Genomic DNA, 20,868 nt, shown 5'->3' on the forward strand with positions numbered 1-20,868 from the left:
ACTATATTATGTAGATGTAAATATATGTATATTATGTAGCTTACATGTAGCTCCAGTTCTGAGATCACTTCACTGGCTTCCAGTAAGCAAGAGAATCAAGTTTAAGATTCTGTTGCTTGTTTATAAAGCACTTAATGGGCTAGGACCAAATTACATCAAAGACATGAACCAGACCCCTCAGGTCTTTAGACGCCGGGATGCTTGCTGTTCCCTTTATAAGAACAAAGTCTGGAGAAGCAGTTTTCTGTTTTTATGCTCCTCATGCCTGGAATAAACTCCCAGAAACCTGTACAACCATATTAATAATTTTGTCTTTTATCATCTTTCATTATCTTTTATGTGTAATCTTATAATTCCATTGTTGTTTTTACTGTTAATGTTACACACTTTGAATTACTTAAATTGCCTTGACTAGTCTACTTGAAGCATATCATTTACATTTCACTTTTGGGTGCTATATTTAAATATATTAATATTATTAAATTAGAAATGTGAACCTCACGGTGAGGCTACAGGAAAAAATTGAGGGGATCACCAAAGTCACGCCTATGGCGAAAAATTGTATTCAGGCAAATATCCACTTTTAATCTTAAATAAATGGTATTTCAAATATAGATGCCCATCACATTCATCACTTGCTATAAAATTAAGAAAGCCTGTTGAATTTCCCAATTTAATCTTTTATAGTTAATACATATCATGCAAAACCTGCTTCTGTAATTGCAAGAGCTTTTCCAGGGATATTTCTAGTCATGAATCATACACATCCAAGTAAACAAGGCATGGATTTGTCTTCAGTCAGATTGACCTATGGCAAACACTTTATCTGCATGTATTTGTTCTAAACAAACAACCCCCACCCCCCATCTGATGCTTGTATTGATTCACTTTGAGGCTATCCAAGGATACAGACAATAAATACTTTCTGAAAAAGTGGACCACCTCTGCTGGTAAGTTACACAAAGTAAACTTCTGTGGAGAGGTCAGATAAGGAAACAACAATACCTATACTTAGAGTGTCACATTTAGTTTTAATTTAGCTATATTCTCAAACAGCATTGGAAAACTGTTGTAATTATGAGAAGTTGGTAATTCGAAATGTAGAGGTCAATATTTAGTCAGAAATATTTATTTATGTATTTATTAATTGATATAAATAGGATCCTGACTTTTCCCAGGCCACCGTCAGGTTCACATCTTTAAGTAAAAGGTTTTGAGTAAAATGTTACAACAACTGTTGGATGACTTGCAATGAAATTTGGTACACTTACAGTATGTCCCCCTCGGAGATGAATATTAGTAACTCCTTTAATCTAGGGCTGGGCGATATGGAGAAAATCAAATATCGCAATATTTTTGATCAAATCCCTCGATATCGATACCGCAACGATATTGTAGTGTTGACTGTTGGTGCTTTTACAAAATATTTACACAATGAGATTTTTCATAAATAATCATCAGTAATGTGGATATAATGACTAATTGGGTAAAGGCAAATAATAGAACAGTTACAACAGTCTGGTAAGTTCAGAAAAGTACATCACTTTACTGTAATGCAGCCCTTAAAACCAGGAAACAGACAACACTTATGCCACATTACGATATTACGATATCCAAAAATCTAAGACGATATCTAGTCTCATATCACGATATCAATATAATATCAATATATTGCCCAGCTCTACTTTAATCCTTTAACTTTTCGTCTAGCTCCACTATAAAGTCAAAATTAGTCAGATACATTGGTTGTTAACCTATAACCAAATGCCCGCAATACCAATGATGTTCAAAACAGTAATATTACAATACAAAAAAAGTAATAGTACAGGGAGTATTTTTACAATGTGCACATAAATATACAGCTTGCAGTTCCATCTTATACTATAACACTGAATGACAAACTTAAATCATCTGGCAATGTTATCCATAATGTTCCTGAAGAGATGAAAAGTCTTTAAGAACAAGGACAAATGTGACTCAGTGAGATAAATACTTCAACAACAGTAAATGATCACCAATATCATCAATAAATACCCAAACACTGATATATAATTATGACTTAGCGGAAAAAAAACAAACAGTGGACACATTTTTAAGGTATCACACAGACAAAATCTCACAGTAATTTCATGTATTTAAAATGGCCTCGAAATCAAAAACAGGCAATTTTTAAGAAAGTTCATGTGTAAAAAAAAAAAGGTTAAACATTGTCATCTGAAATAACCAGACAGTAACATTTTTATTAAACTGTGTACTAATATGCAATATGATCAAAGTCAGATAACAGGGTTCAATCACATTTTATAGTCACTGTCAATAGCCTTACGGTTGATGCTCAGGTGAAAACTTCCAGTAATTCACTCTATATTTACTATGAAGCATCAGAGTGCAAAGTGTGCTCTTGAGTTGTTGGCAGGATTAAAACTGATAAGTTTCCACATAAAAATCAATTATGGGTAAATTAATAATCTTGAGAAATGTAAGGAAAGGAACTATAAAAGAGCTGGCCTTTCTCTGGTCCACACATGAAGGCAGAGGCAACAGGCTGACACTGACAGAAGAGAAGATATTTCCCCATCAGGTTTGCTCTCAGCCTCTTATATCTGCTCTTTTCTGTCATCATCTTCTTCATCTTGAGGAGCAGCTGCTCAGCTTTCTTTGTAGGTATTTCTCACTCATGTGTTTTTCTTTTCTTATTTAAGGCAATCAATCGTCTTCAATATCTGCATCATCTCCACAACGAGGATGCTGACTGTGTCTCTACTTGTTTGTGCCATGATGGCTCTGACTAGAGTTAATGGTGGTACAACAATTTTGTGTAGTTATAAGCACAACTATATTCACGTAGCACACTTTACAGTAAAGCAAAACACACTGGCACCACATACTGTATGTTATACTCTTAAATTCATGCATACATTATTTGCTGACAAACATGTAGTTAAACACATCAAAAACAAATGCAATCAATTATGTCATACAACATAACAGTAACTAAGATAAAATAAGATTGGAATCTGACTTTTTGGCATTTGTTATCATATATCATGTAATATAAAAGGTATACTTCCATAGAGAAATTTTACAGAGAAACATGTGAATTTAAATCTAATTTAAAAATCTAACTTGTAAAGAAGCAGGAGATAAGCTAGCTGGGAAAATCTAATCTAGTCTAAACTAAAACTCAAATTAACTTTTTTTTTCTTTTCATTTTAGCATTTTTGATGAACCAACCTAATAATTAATTTAGTTATTCAGTTAGTTTTTCCACATAACTAATTGAGACCCAAACCCAGCAAAACTTCTGCTAACTCTTCCCTGTTTGTCCATACTACACCTAGACACATCTACCAACGGCACCATGCCTACTGTAGAGGGTGCAAACTCCACTGACGTCAATCTGAAATTCCTTTCTCAGGCCACACATTGGTAATATTTCATTACACAGGGTTTTGATGGTTCTAACAGAATGAAAGGATTTTTTAAAATTATTTTACAGTATTTTATTATATTCTTTCTTTTCTGTCTTCTAGATGCTTGGTTCTGGATTGATGGTATATCTGTGGATTATACTTTCTGGTGTCCAACACAACCAAACGGTGCCAAGGAGCAGTGCTGTATGCACATTACTGCAGGTAAATCAAAACAAGAGCATATTATTATATGACTGAAGGCAGTAGTGTTGTTTTTGTAAATGTAGCAAGTTAATGGCATTGTTGTCAATTAAAGTCATAAGTGATGAAGGATGCTGTGATAAACAATACCGCTGGTGGAAGAAGTATTCAGATCATGTACTTACATAAAAATATATCAAGCATCAAAAGTAGTACAACAGGATGCATTATGCATAATGGCTCATTTCAGAATTAAGTATTTTATATTATAATTATTGATGCATTAATGTACATCCCTTTTATGTTGCAGCTGGTAAATGTGGGGCTAATTTTAATTACTTTATATTTTGCTGGGTAGCTTACATAATCTTTTTTTGTTGATTATACTTTGTATTAATAATCTGACTTTAGAAAGTAACTAAAGTTAACAAATACATTAAGTGCAGTAAAAAGTACATTTCCCTTTGAAATGTAGTGGAGTAAAAGTATAAAGTGGCAGAAAATGGAAACACTCAAGTAAAGTACAAGTAGCTTAAAATTGTATTTAGTAATATTTAGTAACTTTCCACCACTGAACACATGGCTCTGTTTAAAGTAATACTTTAAGAATATAATTTTCTTGGGATTTATTTTGAGATCAATATTTTTCTGAATTTCTGAATAAGTCACTTTTGTTCTTCAGTTCAATTATTTTTGTCTATTAGATTATTAGAAGGTTTCAGGTTTTGGTTGGTGTAGCGCTGACTGACTTTGACTGTGTTTGGTGTTTACAGGTGACAAATGCTGGGATGACGTGGATTGTAGCAGTCTGCAACCATCAGTCTGTGTCAAGTCACTCTAAGATGCCTGAGCTGACACAGAGGCATGCATCACCATCAATCACACCAACACTAAAACCACCAAGGGCGTGTGATTGTGTGTCTGTCTGCGTACTCATCTGTGTTTGTGTCAAAAACCTTACCTAAAGGTTCAATTATCATATCTTTAATTATTTGCCACTGTTATAACTGCCTAAAGGATGAAACGACAAGTGATGTAAACAGGAGCTGGAGAGCCTCTTAGAGCTTTTAAAGGTCCCATGACATGGTGCTCTTTTGATGTTTTTATATAGACCTTAGTGGTCCCCTAATACTGTATCTGAAGTCTCTTTTATATAGACCTTAGTGGTCCCCTAATACTGTATCTGAAGTCTCTTTCCTGAAATTCAGCCTTGGTGCAGAATTACAGCCACTAGAGCCAGTCCCACAATGAGCTTTCCTTAGTATGTGCCATTTCTGTGTCTGTAGCTAGCTTATGACCTCATAAGGAGCAAGATTCCAGATCGGCCCATCTGAGCTTTCATTTTCTCAAAGGCAGAGCAGGATACCCAGGGCTCCGTTTACACCTATTGCCATTTCTAGCCACTGGGGGACTATAGGCAGGCTGGGGGAACGCATATTAATGTTAAAAAAACTCATAAAGTGAAATTGTAATGCCATGGGACCTTTAATAAGAGGGAATTGAATGGTTATGAAAGTCATGCTTTCCGCACAATTGTACTCTTTCATGTATCATGTAAACTTAAAACCATGCATTGAAACAAACTGTTGGGTAAGTCTGTCAAAAGTCTACAAGTCTACTAAGTGCACACTTGTCGATACTTCATCCAAATGTGACGTGACTTTTTTGTTTTACAGTTTTTTTACAACAGCTTACACACAAAATCTTTTCATGTCACACGATTTTTTAAATCTCTCACTCAAAGAGCAAAACTACACACCAAATCTCCAAAACCATACGCTATTTCTCACCCTTTCACTCAGTTGTCCATTGCATAAAACACTATTTTCCAAACACTACACACAATTCTGTACAAAAGACACACAAATTTAACAGAAAGTGACTTGCTTTCCTTTTCCAAACACAACCAATCAAAATGCTACACTTATTCACTAGGGGTTTCATTTATAAACGTGGCGTACGCACAAAACGGGGCTGAAAATGTGCGTACGCCACTTCCCACACAAAGGTTGTGATTTATAAAAAACAAACTTGACGGGAGAATGTGCGGTCCTCCACGCAAACTCTGACCCATGCGTACGCACATTTTGGAGACAAAATAGGAAGTGGCGACGCAGATGGTGAGGTGGTGAACTGAAGTCAGACTGCAGAAAGTAGGCTACATGTGGGAATAACGATTAGGCTACTCTTAATATGTTTAAGTATTACAGTTTTTTTCAATTGCTTAAGCACAATTTTGAAAACAGGGACAGTCTTTTTCAAAACACTACACACAATTAGCACAACCACGCACCAAATTAGCAGAACACCTCAGACCCTTTGTAAAATGAAACACTCTTGCAAAAACTATACACTAATTTATAAAAAACATATTTTGTTACCATATGAAACACACACGTTGCATATGACTTAATCCTGTTTGAACCAGTTGTCACGCTGCTGTTGCTAACCTAAAACACGTTTAGCAATTCTACTTCTCAGTGATTAGAGTACTGTAAATGAAGTACACAGAGAAAGTGCAAATTTACCATAAGTTCACCACACACTACACTAGACCAATGCTGCAGACTGAGGAAAATATAATTGATTTCTCTCCATATAGCCAAATCAGTCAACATGGATAATCACAACAAAACATGTCCCAGTTTTCATGCTACTACAGTGTGTATAACACTGTTAGCTCAGCAAACAACAGACAAACATAACATACTGTATCCAGTACAGGTTACAATCACAAAAATACACAGAAAAATATTAGACATTATCTCTTTGCCTAGCTGGATCTGACCAGAGAATTTCATCAACATCACAGGCAAACATCCTCATTGGCAAGACAACGGTCTTGAATGTCGAATCCATCCTTGCGCAGCTGCGGCGTCAACTTGGTCACAGGTGTCCTCCATGGCCTCAATGAAGGGTACCTGAGCCTGGGGCCGGAGATTGTAAACCCTCGCTTGAATATGGGCCCCCTTCCTCCTTGTCGTTCTCGACCCTCAATCCTCATGTCACAGGGAGGGGTATCAAAAGTGCTGATATGGTGCATACAATGAGCAGCTGATTACTGTAACTGTTGACAGATTTTCTTTTACCTGTTTCCTTGTTGAAATGTCCTTATGACAGATGCCACCGTGTATCTAAGATTTGGCTGAACTCTTAGTCCAGCCTCCCTCAGCGTCAATCCGTGTTTCAGAACATGGTCCACTAGTGTTGCGCAACTTTCATTTGATAAATTTGGTCCTCTTCTTTTTTGAGCATATTCTCCGGCTTCAGGTCTTCCTCTCCCTCTCCCTCTTCCTCTACCTCCACCTCGGCCTCTACCTCTGGCTAGGCCTCTTCCTCTTCCTCTACCTCCTTCTCCTCCTCTGTGGATTCTCCCTCTCACTCTCAGTCTTCTTCTTCTGACTCCTTCCATTTTGGTTGAGGGCAGGTGAACTTACCTGCTGCATTTTATATAGTGCTTAAACCTGATTGGTGTGTCTACAATTAAGCAATCATGTGTTTTCATACCTGGTGGCTGTGTTTAACCAATTGGTTCATGGGTGTGTTCATTTGAAAGCCTTTGCTTTGAAATTGCAAGGAAATGACATCATGATAAATTTCTGTGTCAAATGCATACAAGTGTGTTTAGTGTTTTGCAAATCACTGTGTGTGATGTTTTGCAAAAATTGTGAAGCTGACAATGTGCTTACAGTTGTGCAGATCTAGGCTAGTGTTTTGCTTCTTGAGTGTAATGTTTTGCTACTTGTGGGAAAGTTTTAATTTTAGTGTGTAGGCCTAAGCTTTTGTAAAAAACTGTAATGCCTCACGCACATTTCTTCACACCATATCATGAATATTAAATCCAGGAGTGTTATTTGCGCTTGTACTGAGTGATACTTGTTCCATATACACCTCAAACTCAAATCTTAAATAAAAACTCGTTCTTAATATTTAATCAGCGTTGTCTCGCCGTCACATTGTCCGCTACGGAGCGCAGGAGGAGGAGATTGCCCGACTGTATGGAATACAGGATAGCATCAAATACCCTAGAATTACATAACTGCAGAACACAGTGTAAATAACTAAATATCTGTATTTAAAACTGTGCATATATCATCAAATGTCAAAGTCTGGAAATACAGCCGTTAAGCTCTCGCGCAATGGTTACGCTCTATGTCCTCATTATCGGTCTAAACTTTAATACTGTTCATAACAAAACCTGCATGAAGAAAAGTGTGTTTGCCTATTACATTTCGATTCCAAATTGTATCTCGGGGTGGGGGATACCACTAGTTGTTGCTGTGATTTTAGCAAGGTGTTAACAATCACAAATTGTTGTAGACTAAACATATAAATACTGCGGTGACCCCGTGCGTAATGCTGCAGGAGGACTACGCCAATGGAAGAATCAGGAGAGAAAGAGACTTCAGGGACCATGACGATGACTGGCTCATATGCCGATTTAAATTCCCTAATATAGCTGTAATAGTAATATAGCTGCGCTTTTGGATCTATGTACTGAATTGGGTCCAGTAGAGAGGGCAACGCGCCGGAACCGTGCCATCCTTGTCCAAATATACAGGTCATCGCCACTCTGGGTGAAACCGGTTGTTTCCAGAGGGAAATGTCAGACAGCTAAGTGTTTTTTTAAATAAATATTATATATAATCTTCAACTTCATCACTAAGGCTTGTTTGGATATACTAGTTCTGTTAAATCTTATTATATACGTCTGGTATATCGAAGCTGTCCCCGAGTGCCATCCCAGATAGCAATGAGTCGGCGGACCACCGGCGGTGCTCGAGAGGCAGTAGAAGCGTCAGAATGGCGTAATCGCAAACACGTTTGCCGGCGCACCGCCGTTCACCGGGGGGCGTTCTTCTTCTACGGGGGTAGAGAGGGAAGGAGATGTTTCTTCTTCCTCTTCTCCTGAATTTCTGGCAGACTGATGTGTATGTTATAGGGGCAAGGATGTAATATGAACTTATTTCTTCTATTTCTTAGTTAATATATCCATGTTTAGAGGGTGTGTCAATTTATCCTACAAATGGTGATACTGTTTTATCATAATGTAGGCCTACTTAACACACAAGTGTGATTGTTCATATTATAAACTATGTTGACATGACAATATAATAATAAAAAATACATTATATATATATATATATATATATATATATATATAGAGAGAGAGAGAGAGAGAGAGAGAGAGAGAGAGAGAAAGCCAACCCTATAACCCAGAAAATGGTTACTCTCTGAAAAAATAACCCATGATTTTAACCCACCATAAATAACCCAGAAACTGGGTTGAAGAAATAACCCAGGAGTTTTAGTGTGTGTCTCAATTGTGCATAACAATAAACAATTTTCACCTAAGTGCATACAATAATTCGATGTATTTTACATATATTACTGTATAATCGCTTCAGAGTAATTTAAATGTCATTTCCTAAACCTTAGGGTGAATTCAGGTAGAGTGGGACATCAGGTTGAGTGGGACACTTAAGCTTTTGGGTACTGTAAAGGCTTAATTTTGTAAGCCAATCACAACAATTGCTACTGTGTTGTAGCTGAATGTCTATTGGATATGAAATAAAGGTTGTGATTGGTGTGACATCACAGATGTGGTCCAGTTGTTATTTTTCAAATTGCTTGACTCCTGGGATCTCACGATAAGCCTGGCAAGTGTAAATCTATTTTAGAATAATAAGGTTGATAATTCTGTCACTTATGATGTAACAATAAAACTTTTGCTTTTACATACATTTATACTGTCTGTGTATTAGAGATTAATAACAATGAGCATCTCACGGTATAAAATATTTGTGAAAATTAGATTCAGAGCACTGTCCCAGTGGGACAGTTTTAGGGCTAATTGCTAGCAAACAGTGCAGCCATTTCATGAACAAGAAGATAACATTTTAGCCACCCAGCTACCACCTAACAAGCCAGGAACACTTCAACTCTGTCCAGACCAAAGCAGACAAAAAGAAACCAAAAAACAACTAAAGTGCGTAAGCCTGCTGCTGTCCGCCCCCCAAAAGCTGCCGTTCCTCCCCTGCAAACAGTTCAGGGAAGTGACCCCTGTAGGCCTACTGGTTGCAAGGGGGTCTATGGGGATGCAAGCGACCCAAAGGCCAATGAGGAATGGGTGGCTTGCTGCCACTACCAACGGTGGTATCAAAAGTCCTGCGGAGAGCACAACGGACTTATGGATGACGATGACTTCATCTGTCTTGGATGTGTTCACTGAAGTTGTTAAAAGGTGGTAAAAGGATAAGCTTAATGAAAGTTCCATTCATTGAATGTAGAGTGAAGTTTACAATGTTACATTTTTTGCATTAGTTCCAGAAATGCATTTCAGCGGCATCTCGCAAGAAATAGGAGTGACGTATTCGGCGGCAAACGTTTCATCCCCGCCAGCGGGACGCACCGCGGCAAAAAGAAGCCCTGCGGATATTTTTTGCTATCTGGGGAAATACACACACACACACACACACACACACACACACACACATATATATATATATATATATATATATATATATATATATATATATATACATACATACATACATACATACACACACACTGAGGTAAAAACAGTAGTAAAACAGACCATTATACTGTAACTGCAATGCTGACTTGTGACACAAGTATTTACAAGTTCTATTTAACAATAGAATAAAAGTTAAGCACTGTCACGGAATGAAAATGTTAAAAACAGAGTAAGTAAAATATTTGGTGAAATAGGATTTCCAAGCTATTTTTAATAGAATAACAGTTAAGCACACTGATGGAATTAAAGTATAATTTTGGTAAGCTACTAGTTAATCTGCAATATAAAGTAACAGGTATGAAATAGTTATGTTAAATCTTATTATATAGGCCTACGTCTGGTATATCGAAGCTGTCCCCGAGTGCCTTAATGACGGCCGTTTTGGAACATTTTATTAATAAAGGTATATCCGGTTTCCCTACACTGTGCGACAACAGGCCGAAATTATAATTCAATTGGCAGCAATCCCCGAGCGTCGGAGAGGTTTTTTGCTTTTTCTCCGCCAGTCGTCATGATTCGGCATGATTCGGTGTAACGAAAGAACAACTGCAAGGGTCATTAACATACTTATCAGTATTCACGAGGTGCTTTGCATTGACTATTCATGGTTAAAAATGGGCGTGTACAGGGCGGGATAAGAGGCTGATCCACGTACGCACACTTATAGTCAATATGTGATTTATAAAGGGAACATTGCTTACAGGTGTGCGCACACACGGTTTTATAAATCTGACTTTTTTTCGGCGTACGCCAATTTGGGCTTTTGGGCGCACGTAGGCTACACTTATAGTAAGGATCCTACGCACAGTTTTATAAATGAGACCCCCCAGAGAGCAATGAGTCGACGGACCACCGGCGGTGCTCCGGAGGCAGTAGAAGCGTCAGAATTGCGTAATCGCAAACACGTTTGCCGGCGCACCGCCGTTCACCGGGGGGCCCAGGGCCCTGGTCACACACACTCCTCACATGTGCAACCACTAATTGCTTAACTGATCACTAATCAATCACTGTTTAGGGTTAGGTCAAAGGTCAGATTACCTGTTTTGGAACAATGGATGTCAACAATAGACAGAGAGCAAGGGGAGGAGGAGGAGACACACACACACACACACACGTGTGTGTACGTTTTAGGGCTGCCACCTAGTCGACTAATCGGTCATTTTGGTCTTAGTCAACTAAGATTTCTTTAGTCCATTAGTCATTTTTTATGCTTATTCATGCTTAATTACTCATTTCCAAGAAATTTATGAGCACATTTATGGTAAACACAAGATTTAAAGTGGTGCTTTTGCAGGATTCATTGTGGAGAAACTCAGTTTTACAGATGGTTAATTAACTACATTTATATTGTGCTTTTCTAGTCTTAACCACCTCTCAAAGCGCACAGCTCGGTCAATTAAATCAACTAATCAATTAGTCAACAAAATCCTATAAGTACTATAGTTAGTCGACTAAGAATTTCTTTAGTCGAGGACAGCCCTAGTACGTTTACTGATGAGCAGGTGGCACCTTGTATGGCAACCTCACCAACAGTGTAGGAATGTGTGTGAATGGTGAACGGTACCTGTAATATGGAAAAACGCTTTGAGTAATCTTTAATTATTAAATAAATACAAATTAATAGTCCATTTACACATACACACACAAATGTGTTCTTTATTCTAAAAATTATACCTTTGGTTTACATGTCTGTAGTTTTACTTTCTTGTATGCTATTGTATACAACACTGGGCTACTGTTACAATAGTAATGTTACAACAGTAAGTCATGTTTTCTGTTTCAACATTCCACTGGTGTTTACAATGTACTTCTCAACCGCTCTCAGCAAATTACTTTTACTGTAGAACATGCGTGGAAATGTGGATATAATCCTAAGAAAGACAAAAGAGCTTTAGATTTAGAACATCAGTGTGTACATGATATATCCAAAAATGTACTGTTATGAAAAGTGTTTACCATTCATTTTGAGATGTTTGGCATTTTGAATGCGGTTTCATTTTGAAGGAGGCATTTTGCATTTTGTGTGCAGCTTTGGGAATTGTGTAGTTCTGAAAAAAGGACAGTTATGAAAACATTTGTAGCAGGTTGTAAAAACATTGTAAGAACAAACACATTTTGACATATTTAGGGCCCGAGCGCCGACAGCGGCAAAGGCCCTATTGAAACTGAAGGAATTATTGTTTCTTTCTATTATTATTTTCCCGTCAAATGAATTGGCTTTTTGAGGGGCTTAACATATTCAAAAACTCACCAAATTTGGCGGTCGCATCAACTCTGGTGAAAATTTACGTATTTTAAGGGTTTCGCGAATAGCTGCACAAAAATGGCTCGCTAGCGCCCCCTAGAAAGTTAAGAAAACTGAGCCCCTGTAGTGTGTTTAACGTAGACTCAAAAAACTTCATTACAGCCATACCCTAAACCCAACAGGAAGTCCGCCATTTTCATTTCAAAGTTCGAAATTAGTGCGATTTTGGCCATTTCCACATGTCGTACTTTAATGAACTCCTCCTAGAGATTTCATCCGATCAACTTCAAACTCGGTCTGTGCCATCTTAAGATGTTAAAGATGAAAAGTTGTTAAAAGAAAAACTTTTTGTCATAGGGCGTGGCCGTGGCGGGGCGGCCATTTTGTGCGTTTCGCCGCCGAAACAGGAAGTGGGTGTAACTCGAGTGTACGTTGTCCAATTACCTCAAAACTTTTCAGGATTCATAAGAGTCCAACCCTGAGGACAAATAAAGGCCGATATTTACTTAAAGTCATAGCGCCCCCTAGTGGCAACAGGAAGTAGGCCTAAAAGTCAAGGTGCTATACTTTAACGAACTCGATATTTCATCCGATCAACTTCAAACTTGGTCAGTACCATCCCAACACCTTAACGATGAAAAGTTATTGAAAGAAAAACTTTTTGTCAGACGGTGTGGGCGTGGCGTGGCGGCCATTTTGAGTGTTTAGAGATGAAAAAAATAAATTGTTGTAATTTGAGTGTACGTTGTCGTATCTGCCCGAAATTTGTCACGATTGACAAGGGTCCAGGCCTGAGGACCCCTTCAGGCCAAAATAGATTTTTGGTCATAGCGCCCCCCGCTGGCAACAGGAAATGCACCTTATATGACAAACATCATCCGATTTGCATGAAACTCAGAATGTGTGGTCTACATGTGATACTGAGCCGCCCCCTATAATATAACCACGCCCACTTACTCAGGCCACGCCCCCTTTTGAAAGTGTGTGAGGTGTCATTGAACTCAGCTGAGACTTCCTTATTCATTGGTGATGGTTTGACCCGCCCCCTACGTTTAAGCCACGCCCCCTTTCATAAAATTTGAACTATTTAAGATAAACCCTTTTGTGAGGTATCAATGAACTCAGCAGAGACTTCCTTCTTCATTGGTGATGGTTTGGCCTGCCCCCTATGTTGAAGCCACGTCCCTTTTAATACATGCTGACCCATCTAAGGTAGAGTCTTGTGTGAGGTATCATTGAACTCAGCACAGACTTCCTTTTTAATTGGTGATGGTTTGACCCGCCCCCTACGCTTTTGCCACGCACCTTTTCACAGCTAATGAACCGTATGACGTAGAGTCTTGTGTGAGCTATCGTTGAACTCGGCTTTTCATTGTTGACAATTTGCGGTGTCTGAGTGCCGCGCGAATGCGCAGTCGCAAGGAGCAGCGTCCGCTGGTAACCCCGACGCGCGCAGAGGAGCGAGGGCCCGTCCATCGCTGCTCACAGCTTTAATGTTATGTACATTCCTACATGCCAGAGCCATTACTAACACAGATTTAACTACAAATTAAAGTAGCATTGCTTGATGAATGTTTACATATTACCAATAAAATTAACTTATTTTCAAAACATACACATATAGCTGCTGAACTAAAAGCAACACTGTCATGTTACCGGTGTGTATATATGTATGTATATATATATATATATAACCAAGAAATTGTAAAATAATCCCTTTTTTGTAACTCTGTACATTAAGGTAATTTCATTCTGCACACTCCGTCTCCAGCAGGTCATTTTAAATTGTTTTCTGCCAGAGAATTAGATAAGAGTTCAGCATCGTGTAAAGCTGATACATTCTCTTTTCTCAACTAAATGTGACTTGAAATGATAAAAAAAAGTAAAAATTAAAAATACAAGTACATAATTAAAAAAAATTGTTAAGCAACAAATAGAAATTTAGTAGCTTCCACCCCTGCTTTTGAGTTACCGTTACTATTCTTGCAGAATGTATTCCACAAGTGCCATTTTAACTTTACCCATGAAGCTAAACAAAGCAAATGCAACCAAAAGAACCAGATGACAGATGGAATTGGAAAAGTTTGTAGCTTTATTGGTCATAACAGGACATGGTGAACAGTTACTCAGCATCTTGCTCCACCACAGTGGTCTTCTCGCTGACGTAGATGCCATCCAGGAACTTCCTGATGTCCTTCTTTCTGACTGTGGTGGCCTGTTGGATCAAGGCCGCTGAAAAGAAACAGAAAAGCCTGGTGAAGGCAGAGACCAGAACACATGCAAGCACCGGTGAAATGTAACTAAGTACATTTACTCAAGTACAATTTTTGACCTTAGTATTTCTATATTATGCTACTTTATACCTTTATGCCACTACATTATACCAAATAATGTAATTTATTACCCCTCTTTAACATGAAAGGAGACATTGTAATATTAATGTGGTTTAGAAAGGACATTGGCTCCAGCCCTGTTGTCTGTCTCATCACTGATTGAGATTAGTCAGCCACCGCGTGTCGCTGCCATCTCACCCACAGTGATGAGGTCAATCTACCCTTCAACGACAACTCACCCAGCCACTGAGCAGACATAGCAAGTGCTTTTGGAAGGGGGAAATACACTTTACACCACTATTCATTTGACATTAGAGAATTCAGATCAATGCAAAATATAAATTAACTAATACATTTATAGGCCATACTCCACAATTACAATTATCCAAAGCAACATTTAAGTGATGTACTCAATACATCAATAATTTGAATCCAGTGTTAAAGTACTTTTGGTACTTCAAGTATATTTTGGTGCCAATACTTCCACTTAAGCTTTTGAATGCAGGACTTGTAACAATATTTGTACAATGTTGTATTGCTACTTCTACTTAAGTAAAAGATTAGATCACTTCTTCCACCACTGCAGGTGGGTGGTTTAATGAAACACCTTATATTAACACAACATGCTTTTTATTACTGAGGCCTGATTGCCTGCATAACATGAGCACTATTAAAGACTGCATGCTCTGGTTAGTGTTAAATTAAGAAAAACTGAAGTCAAAAAACACTTCAACAGATGGCTGGGCAACAGTCCAACACTAATTATATTCTAGACATTCAGTGGAACCATTTTTTGTCAATATGATCATGTATTGTTTCACAAAACTGAGGGCCAAATTAATTCTAATTATAAACAATATGGATTGGTAAATTGCATGTTAAAGAGTTTTGATGTCTTGGTAAATATTGACAACTTACTTCAGTTTCTTTGAATACATCTGCCATGTTGGGATGAGTCTGTACATTACATTTATTTGAAAAAACTATAATTGCAACAAGAACGAGATGTCAAAATTTGGAAGTGCATCTGTCCCAAAACTGCAAGTGTGTTCAGTACAACTGCTGTTTTCTTATTTTAAAAACAAGACTCAAGTCAGTATCTTAGTCAAGATGAGAATTGTATTTTTTTTTGGTCAGTCCAGGAAAAATGCAGGTCTATATATTTTGAACGCCTGCAGCAAAAAATTAGTCTGATTCAACTTTTGGAGAAAAGTAACCCGACGTCAACCTGCTGTGGACCGTCATGTAACAGATCAGACTCGTCTATCCATATCGAGGGGTGAATTTTGGATTGTTGGTCAGATTAAAAAGAGCAATTTACAGATGACATCTTTGGCTGACTTTTATAGAACACTACCCCTGAAAATAATCAATCACTTCATTTAAAACAACAAAAACAAAAAACATGGTTTTATATCATATTGCCTAGCCTTACTATTAAATTTTTTTTAACAGGAAACAGCAATTTAAAGAAAACAAAAGACAAAACAGACGTGTAAGAAACATGCAAAGATAAAGAAAACAGATAGGCCACAGGGGAGGCATTGATGGCATTGTCTAACCTCAACGAGTGCAGATGTAACTTTTACTGAGTTGGTTCTTGTACGGTTCCCTTCTCAGACACGTAAATACCATCCAAGAACTTTCTAATATCCTTATTTTTGACTGTTGTGGCCTGTTGGATCAGAGCAGCTGGAACAGAGAGAGGTTGGGATGATGAGCAACACGTCACACATGGGATTACAATAAATACAGGAGGAGAAAGAGGGAGAGCGAGAGGGAGGGAGGAGATATCAGACTGACAAGGGATGAGCACTGGAGTCAGTAAGTACTAAGGTCATGATAGCTTTGTTTTGGCTCCATTTCACATTTGTAAGATAATCTTGAGGTTTCAGCTTTATTAAAATGTGTTTACATTTACATATGAAAAGTGGGATTTTTATAGTTAAACACACATTTTAGGGTACAAAAAATGGATATGGCAATAGCATAAATGAGTCACATTTAATATTTGCTAAGCTGTTGTAGTCAAGTCTTTCTACGGGCTACAAACCATCAGCTTACTACTCGTCTTCCCTTGTGATGCTCTACCAGGCCTGTACAACAGCCAGATTCACTTGCTGCTGGTTTTAGGGGATTTCACGTCATCTTCATCAAGTTAAATACATGGTCAGTACGATATAAACCATTCAACACTATTGGGTTTATTGTGCTGTTGCATTCTTAACTCCTACATTGTTGACCAAAGCACATACAGCTGAACATCTTCAATCTGTTTAAGTAAAAGTCAAATGTGCTGTAATATAGAGCCAAAAAACAATATGAAACAGTCCTGCTTACAAACAACTGTATACCAGTGGCCATAGAGGGACAGGGGGATGGAGTGCTCACTTCAATCACTGCGATAGTAATTTGTTCCAATGTAGAGAATAAAAAAAGGTGCTGGACATTAGTCTTGATATTACAGATAACTGAGAACAGTGGGTTTGCAAGGTTTATCTGAGCCACTGATATCATTTTGTTAAGCAATTTTTTTTGGACATTGATCTTTGCATTTTCCTGGTAAAATAATCATTCTTCAGAACTCTAAAGTAATTCAAGTCACTTTTGCTTAAGTGCTCACAGCTCAGATTTAACCTTGATTTTGCTTTACTAGGAACAAGCCAAAATTGCTTGGGAACCACTAAAAAAAAAAAACTAACTAACTTAATTCTACCATATACATTTAAATGAGAATTGGCCGCAGTTTCCTACATCACAACATTTATCAATGAGAAAACAAAGTGCACCTCAAATAGTAATGAGGAAGTTCTATTTTTATATGGCAGGAAAAATACTAAAAAAGGGTAAAAAAAAACCTCACGTTGACAGTTCAGGGAACTATTCTATTACCGTAGTTCTGTAGAATGGAAGACGGGGCTATACATGAAAGTAGGATTTGACAGGATTAACTACAACACCATATGACTAATGGAAACTAGCAGCATGGTAATGTCTATAGTTTTGGGTAAGAGGTACCAGCCAGTCTGCCAATCACATAACCAACAGATTTCCTGATCCGTTTGAAAGTATTACACCAAGCTTCAAGGTAGCTTTAATGAACTTACCGGGTAAGTGATTATATCACAAATTCCGCTAAGAACGTAATGACAAACAATCCGCAAAATCTTAGTTGAGGAGTTTTAAGAAGCAGAATGTATGAGTTCAAACATGGGGAAGGTAATTAGCAGGTGTAGCGTTATGAATCATTCCGCTGTAATGTTGTGAAAAATATCTGTGCCATGTAGAACAGCTGTAGAGAAAAAGGCAGACAGTGTACCTGAGTTTGACACCAGCTCAATGTCGTTACCCTCCAGCACCAGCTCGTCCTTCTGGGCAGCGGAGACTGCACAATTAACACCTGGGGGAGAGAAAACATTTGAACTATTCACAATGGGATAAAATTTCTGACACACATTATCAAATACAGACTCTTTCAAACCTCAAGATAAAGTGCATCACTATGCTGCCAATTCACCCACACAGATGGTGGTGGAGTTTCTGTGCAGAGTGAGGGCATTTAGCATTTTTTTCACAGAAAATGCATCAATTCTATCCACCCCCCCCAAAAAAAAACAATGTAGCTTAAACGTACTCCATAACTTATACCACATCTTAGAAACTTGGATTTGAGAAAATTACAATATTCTTGGACCCTTTCATATTTTCATACCTTGAAGCAGACTTACCAGCCCTCATTCGGACACGGCGGATGTACTTCTCTCCCAGGAAGTTCCTGATCTCGACCAGAGTTCCAGTCTCCTGAATGACGACGTTGATAGGAAAATGGGCGTACACAGAACGCATTTTGTACCGGAAACCCTGCAGTCAGACAGAAGCGAGAGGCATTGAGCCGAAACGTAAAAGGCAAACAAAATGAATGGTTCTACCAACAGTAATCGGCCATACAGAACAGAAGCCATGACTACAAAACATACTAATCCTACCATAGAGGCTGGGCACAGATGATTTAGCAGTTTGCCATCGGTGGAATTAGCCTTTATCAATAACTCAAACAGCATCAGATAAATGTAACTGTAGTCTCACCAAAGTGACTCCCTTGATCATGTTCTGGACGTGGCTGCAGATGGTGCGGACTGTGGCCAACTCCTTCCTGTTTCCCCACCATTTATCCACACGAAGCTGAGGAAGACAGTAAAGAGACTCCCATCACTTTCATTGTCAGAAAACAAAAGCAATTTGAAGACATTGCTGACATCTGGGATTTTGGTACGGCTATTTTTACAAATTACTGGCAATTTTTAGATCCACTTAACTGGAGAGAAGAAAAAAAAACTGTCGGATGTAAAAATATCCAAAATACGGTAGATGTTAGTTATCCATCCCAGAGCCGATTAACTGCATTGAGCTGCCCTTTTGAGTTATTTGAGTGCATTGAGACAAGGGCTTCTTAATATTGTTATCCAACTGCCTTGCGATGTATGAGCAACACATTTTCATGCTGCAAATGCCCTGTACAGATCTAATTAGGCTGTAATTACCATCAACAAGATAATGAGTTATTGAAAGTTTACAAATATGCAATAGAAGATAACATACATGTAGAACATCAGTCATATGTCCGTTAACAGGGTCAACAGTACAATGAATGTATTTGGAAAGAGACATGTCAGCTCAGCAATAAAAGCACAGAATTTATCTGCATTTCGCATCATTTGACGCAAACAAGACTTGTTCCTCCTTACCTTCTTCTGTTTCTTGCCCAGCAGACTGAGCTCGAGGTTGATGTGGTTGAACTCCCTAACGAGTTTGCCACGGGGACCCTTGACCGTCACTGTCCGTCCCTTCAACCTCACCTCGACTGCAAAAAACAAAACAAAAAAAAGACACACAAAAGTAAGAAACTAAACTCCACACAAATTATTAAATATGTTTAAATACCAGACACCTCAGGATTATCCTGATAGTGTGCAATAACCACCAGATTCTTACCATTGTCGGGGATGTCGACGGTCTGACTGCTGAGAATGGTCTTCATTCTATTATATATATAAAAAAAAGTAGACCGTTTAATGTTTAAACCCATGATCCCTTAAGAGAGGGGTCTTTAACCTTTCATCTAAGGGCTACTTTAAAAAATCTAAAGTGGCCAAGAGCTACTTGCATCACATTGCTTACATTTGTTTATATAACACAGATAAGATGAATGAAGCTACTGTTCCTAACGTTACACGTTATGAAATTGCAATACCCAAAGCTTATGAAAAATCTTCACGTCAAAGTTCATGACTATTTTACACTTTATATGGGCCACATAGTTAGCTAGCTACGTCGCTGAAAATGTTCCCATCAGGGTCCAAGGAAACATTATCACTTTAAATGACTATGGCCCACAAAGTTAACTACCTCACTTTCAATATCGTGGTAATTGTGTCTCAGTTTGTCAACTTATTAGCGAGCTAGCTACTTGTTGAGACCCCTGCGTTTGGATAACGTTACGTGACAGCGGTTAACGTTACTTCTTAAATTCAGATTAAAGGGGGCAAAGTATCCAGTGTTGACCTGACAAGTTTAGTTTTATATTAAAATGTGGCCACTGCAAAATTCAGGGTATAGCTGGAGTAACTCACCACAGCCTCAATGAGTTATCATAACTAGCATTTGCGCTAACGAAAAGCTAGTCTAAACTGGGACACCGGTGTGAATCACATATTATCACTGAACAATGATAACTCCACTACATGTAAATGGGCGTAATTAGCAGCTGATAGAACAAGAATACTAGTTTATAAAAATAATATTGTTAAACGCGATAAGGCCCAGCGCATGAACAGGGCTACAACGTCAGGCCTCCGACAGACAGCGCAATCAAAAGAAAAACAACTAACATATTGCTTAACAAACCTAAAGTAAAGGCAAATACAGCTTATAATGTGTAATACAATGCTGCCCGCATCTGGTAGTTCAAAATTAAGCCAAAAACATATTTAATTGACACAGATGGAGCCAGATGAAACCCAAGAAAAAATCGTTTCAGCTATCCTCACCTCGCCGGTAGCAGAGGAAAGGAGGAAGGAAGGACGTCACGACGCAATTGTAGAGCACGTACGTGCTGTCATCAGGCATAGACAATCGAGT

The 20,868-nt window shown here is 38.2% G+C and overlaps 1 protein-coding gene across 2 annotated transcripts; it reads right to left on the minus strand.

The window, feature by feature from the left end:
- Nucleotides 1–14,466: 14,466 nt before the first annotated feature.
- On the minus strand, nucleotides 14,467–20,813 carry rpl9 (ribosomal protein L9). Of its 2 annotated transcripts, none has more exons than XM_028566533.1 (8): nucleotides 20,778–20,813; nucleotides 19,723–19,769; nucleotides 19,476–19,591; nucleotides 18,817–18,912; nucleotides 18,459–18,591; nucleotides 18,050–18,130; nucleotides 16,293–16,422; nucleotides 14,467–14,629 (listed from the first exon to the last, which is right to left on the minus strand). In XM_028566533.1, the coding sequence occupies exons 2-7, from the start codon at nucleotides 19,766–19,768 to the stop codon at nucleotides 16,316–16,318; spliced, it is 579 nt and encodes a 192-aa protein (XP_028422334.1). In that variant the 5' UTR covers nucleotide 19,769; nucleotides 20,778–20,813; the 3' UTR covers nucleotides 14,467–14,629; nucleotides 16,293–16,315. The 2 variants fall into 2 exon arrangements, with proteins under 2 accessions (XP_028422334.1, XP_028422344.1); XM_028566543.1 differs by lacking the exon at nucleotides 20,778–20,813 and adding an exon at nucleotides 20,635–20,730.
- Between the last annotated feature and the right edge of the window lie 55 nt (nucleotides 20,814–20,868).

Source organism: Perca flavescens, chromosome 2, assembly GCF_004354835.1.
Source record: "Perca flavescens isolate YP-PL-M2 chromosome 2, PFLA_1.0, whole genome shotgun sequence".
Classification (NCBI taxonomy): domain Eukaryota; kingdom Metazoa; phylum Chordata; class Actinopteri; order Perciformes; family Percidae; genus Perca; species Perca flavescens.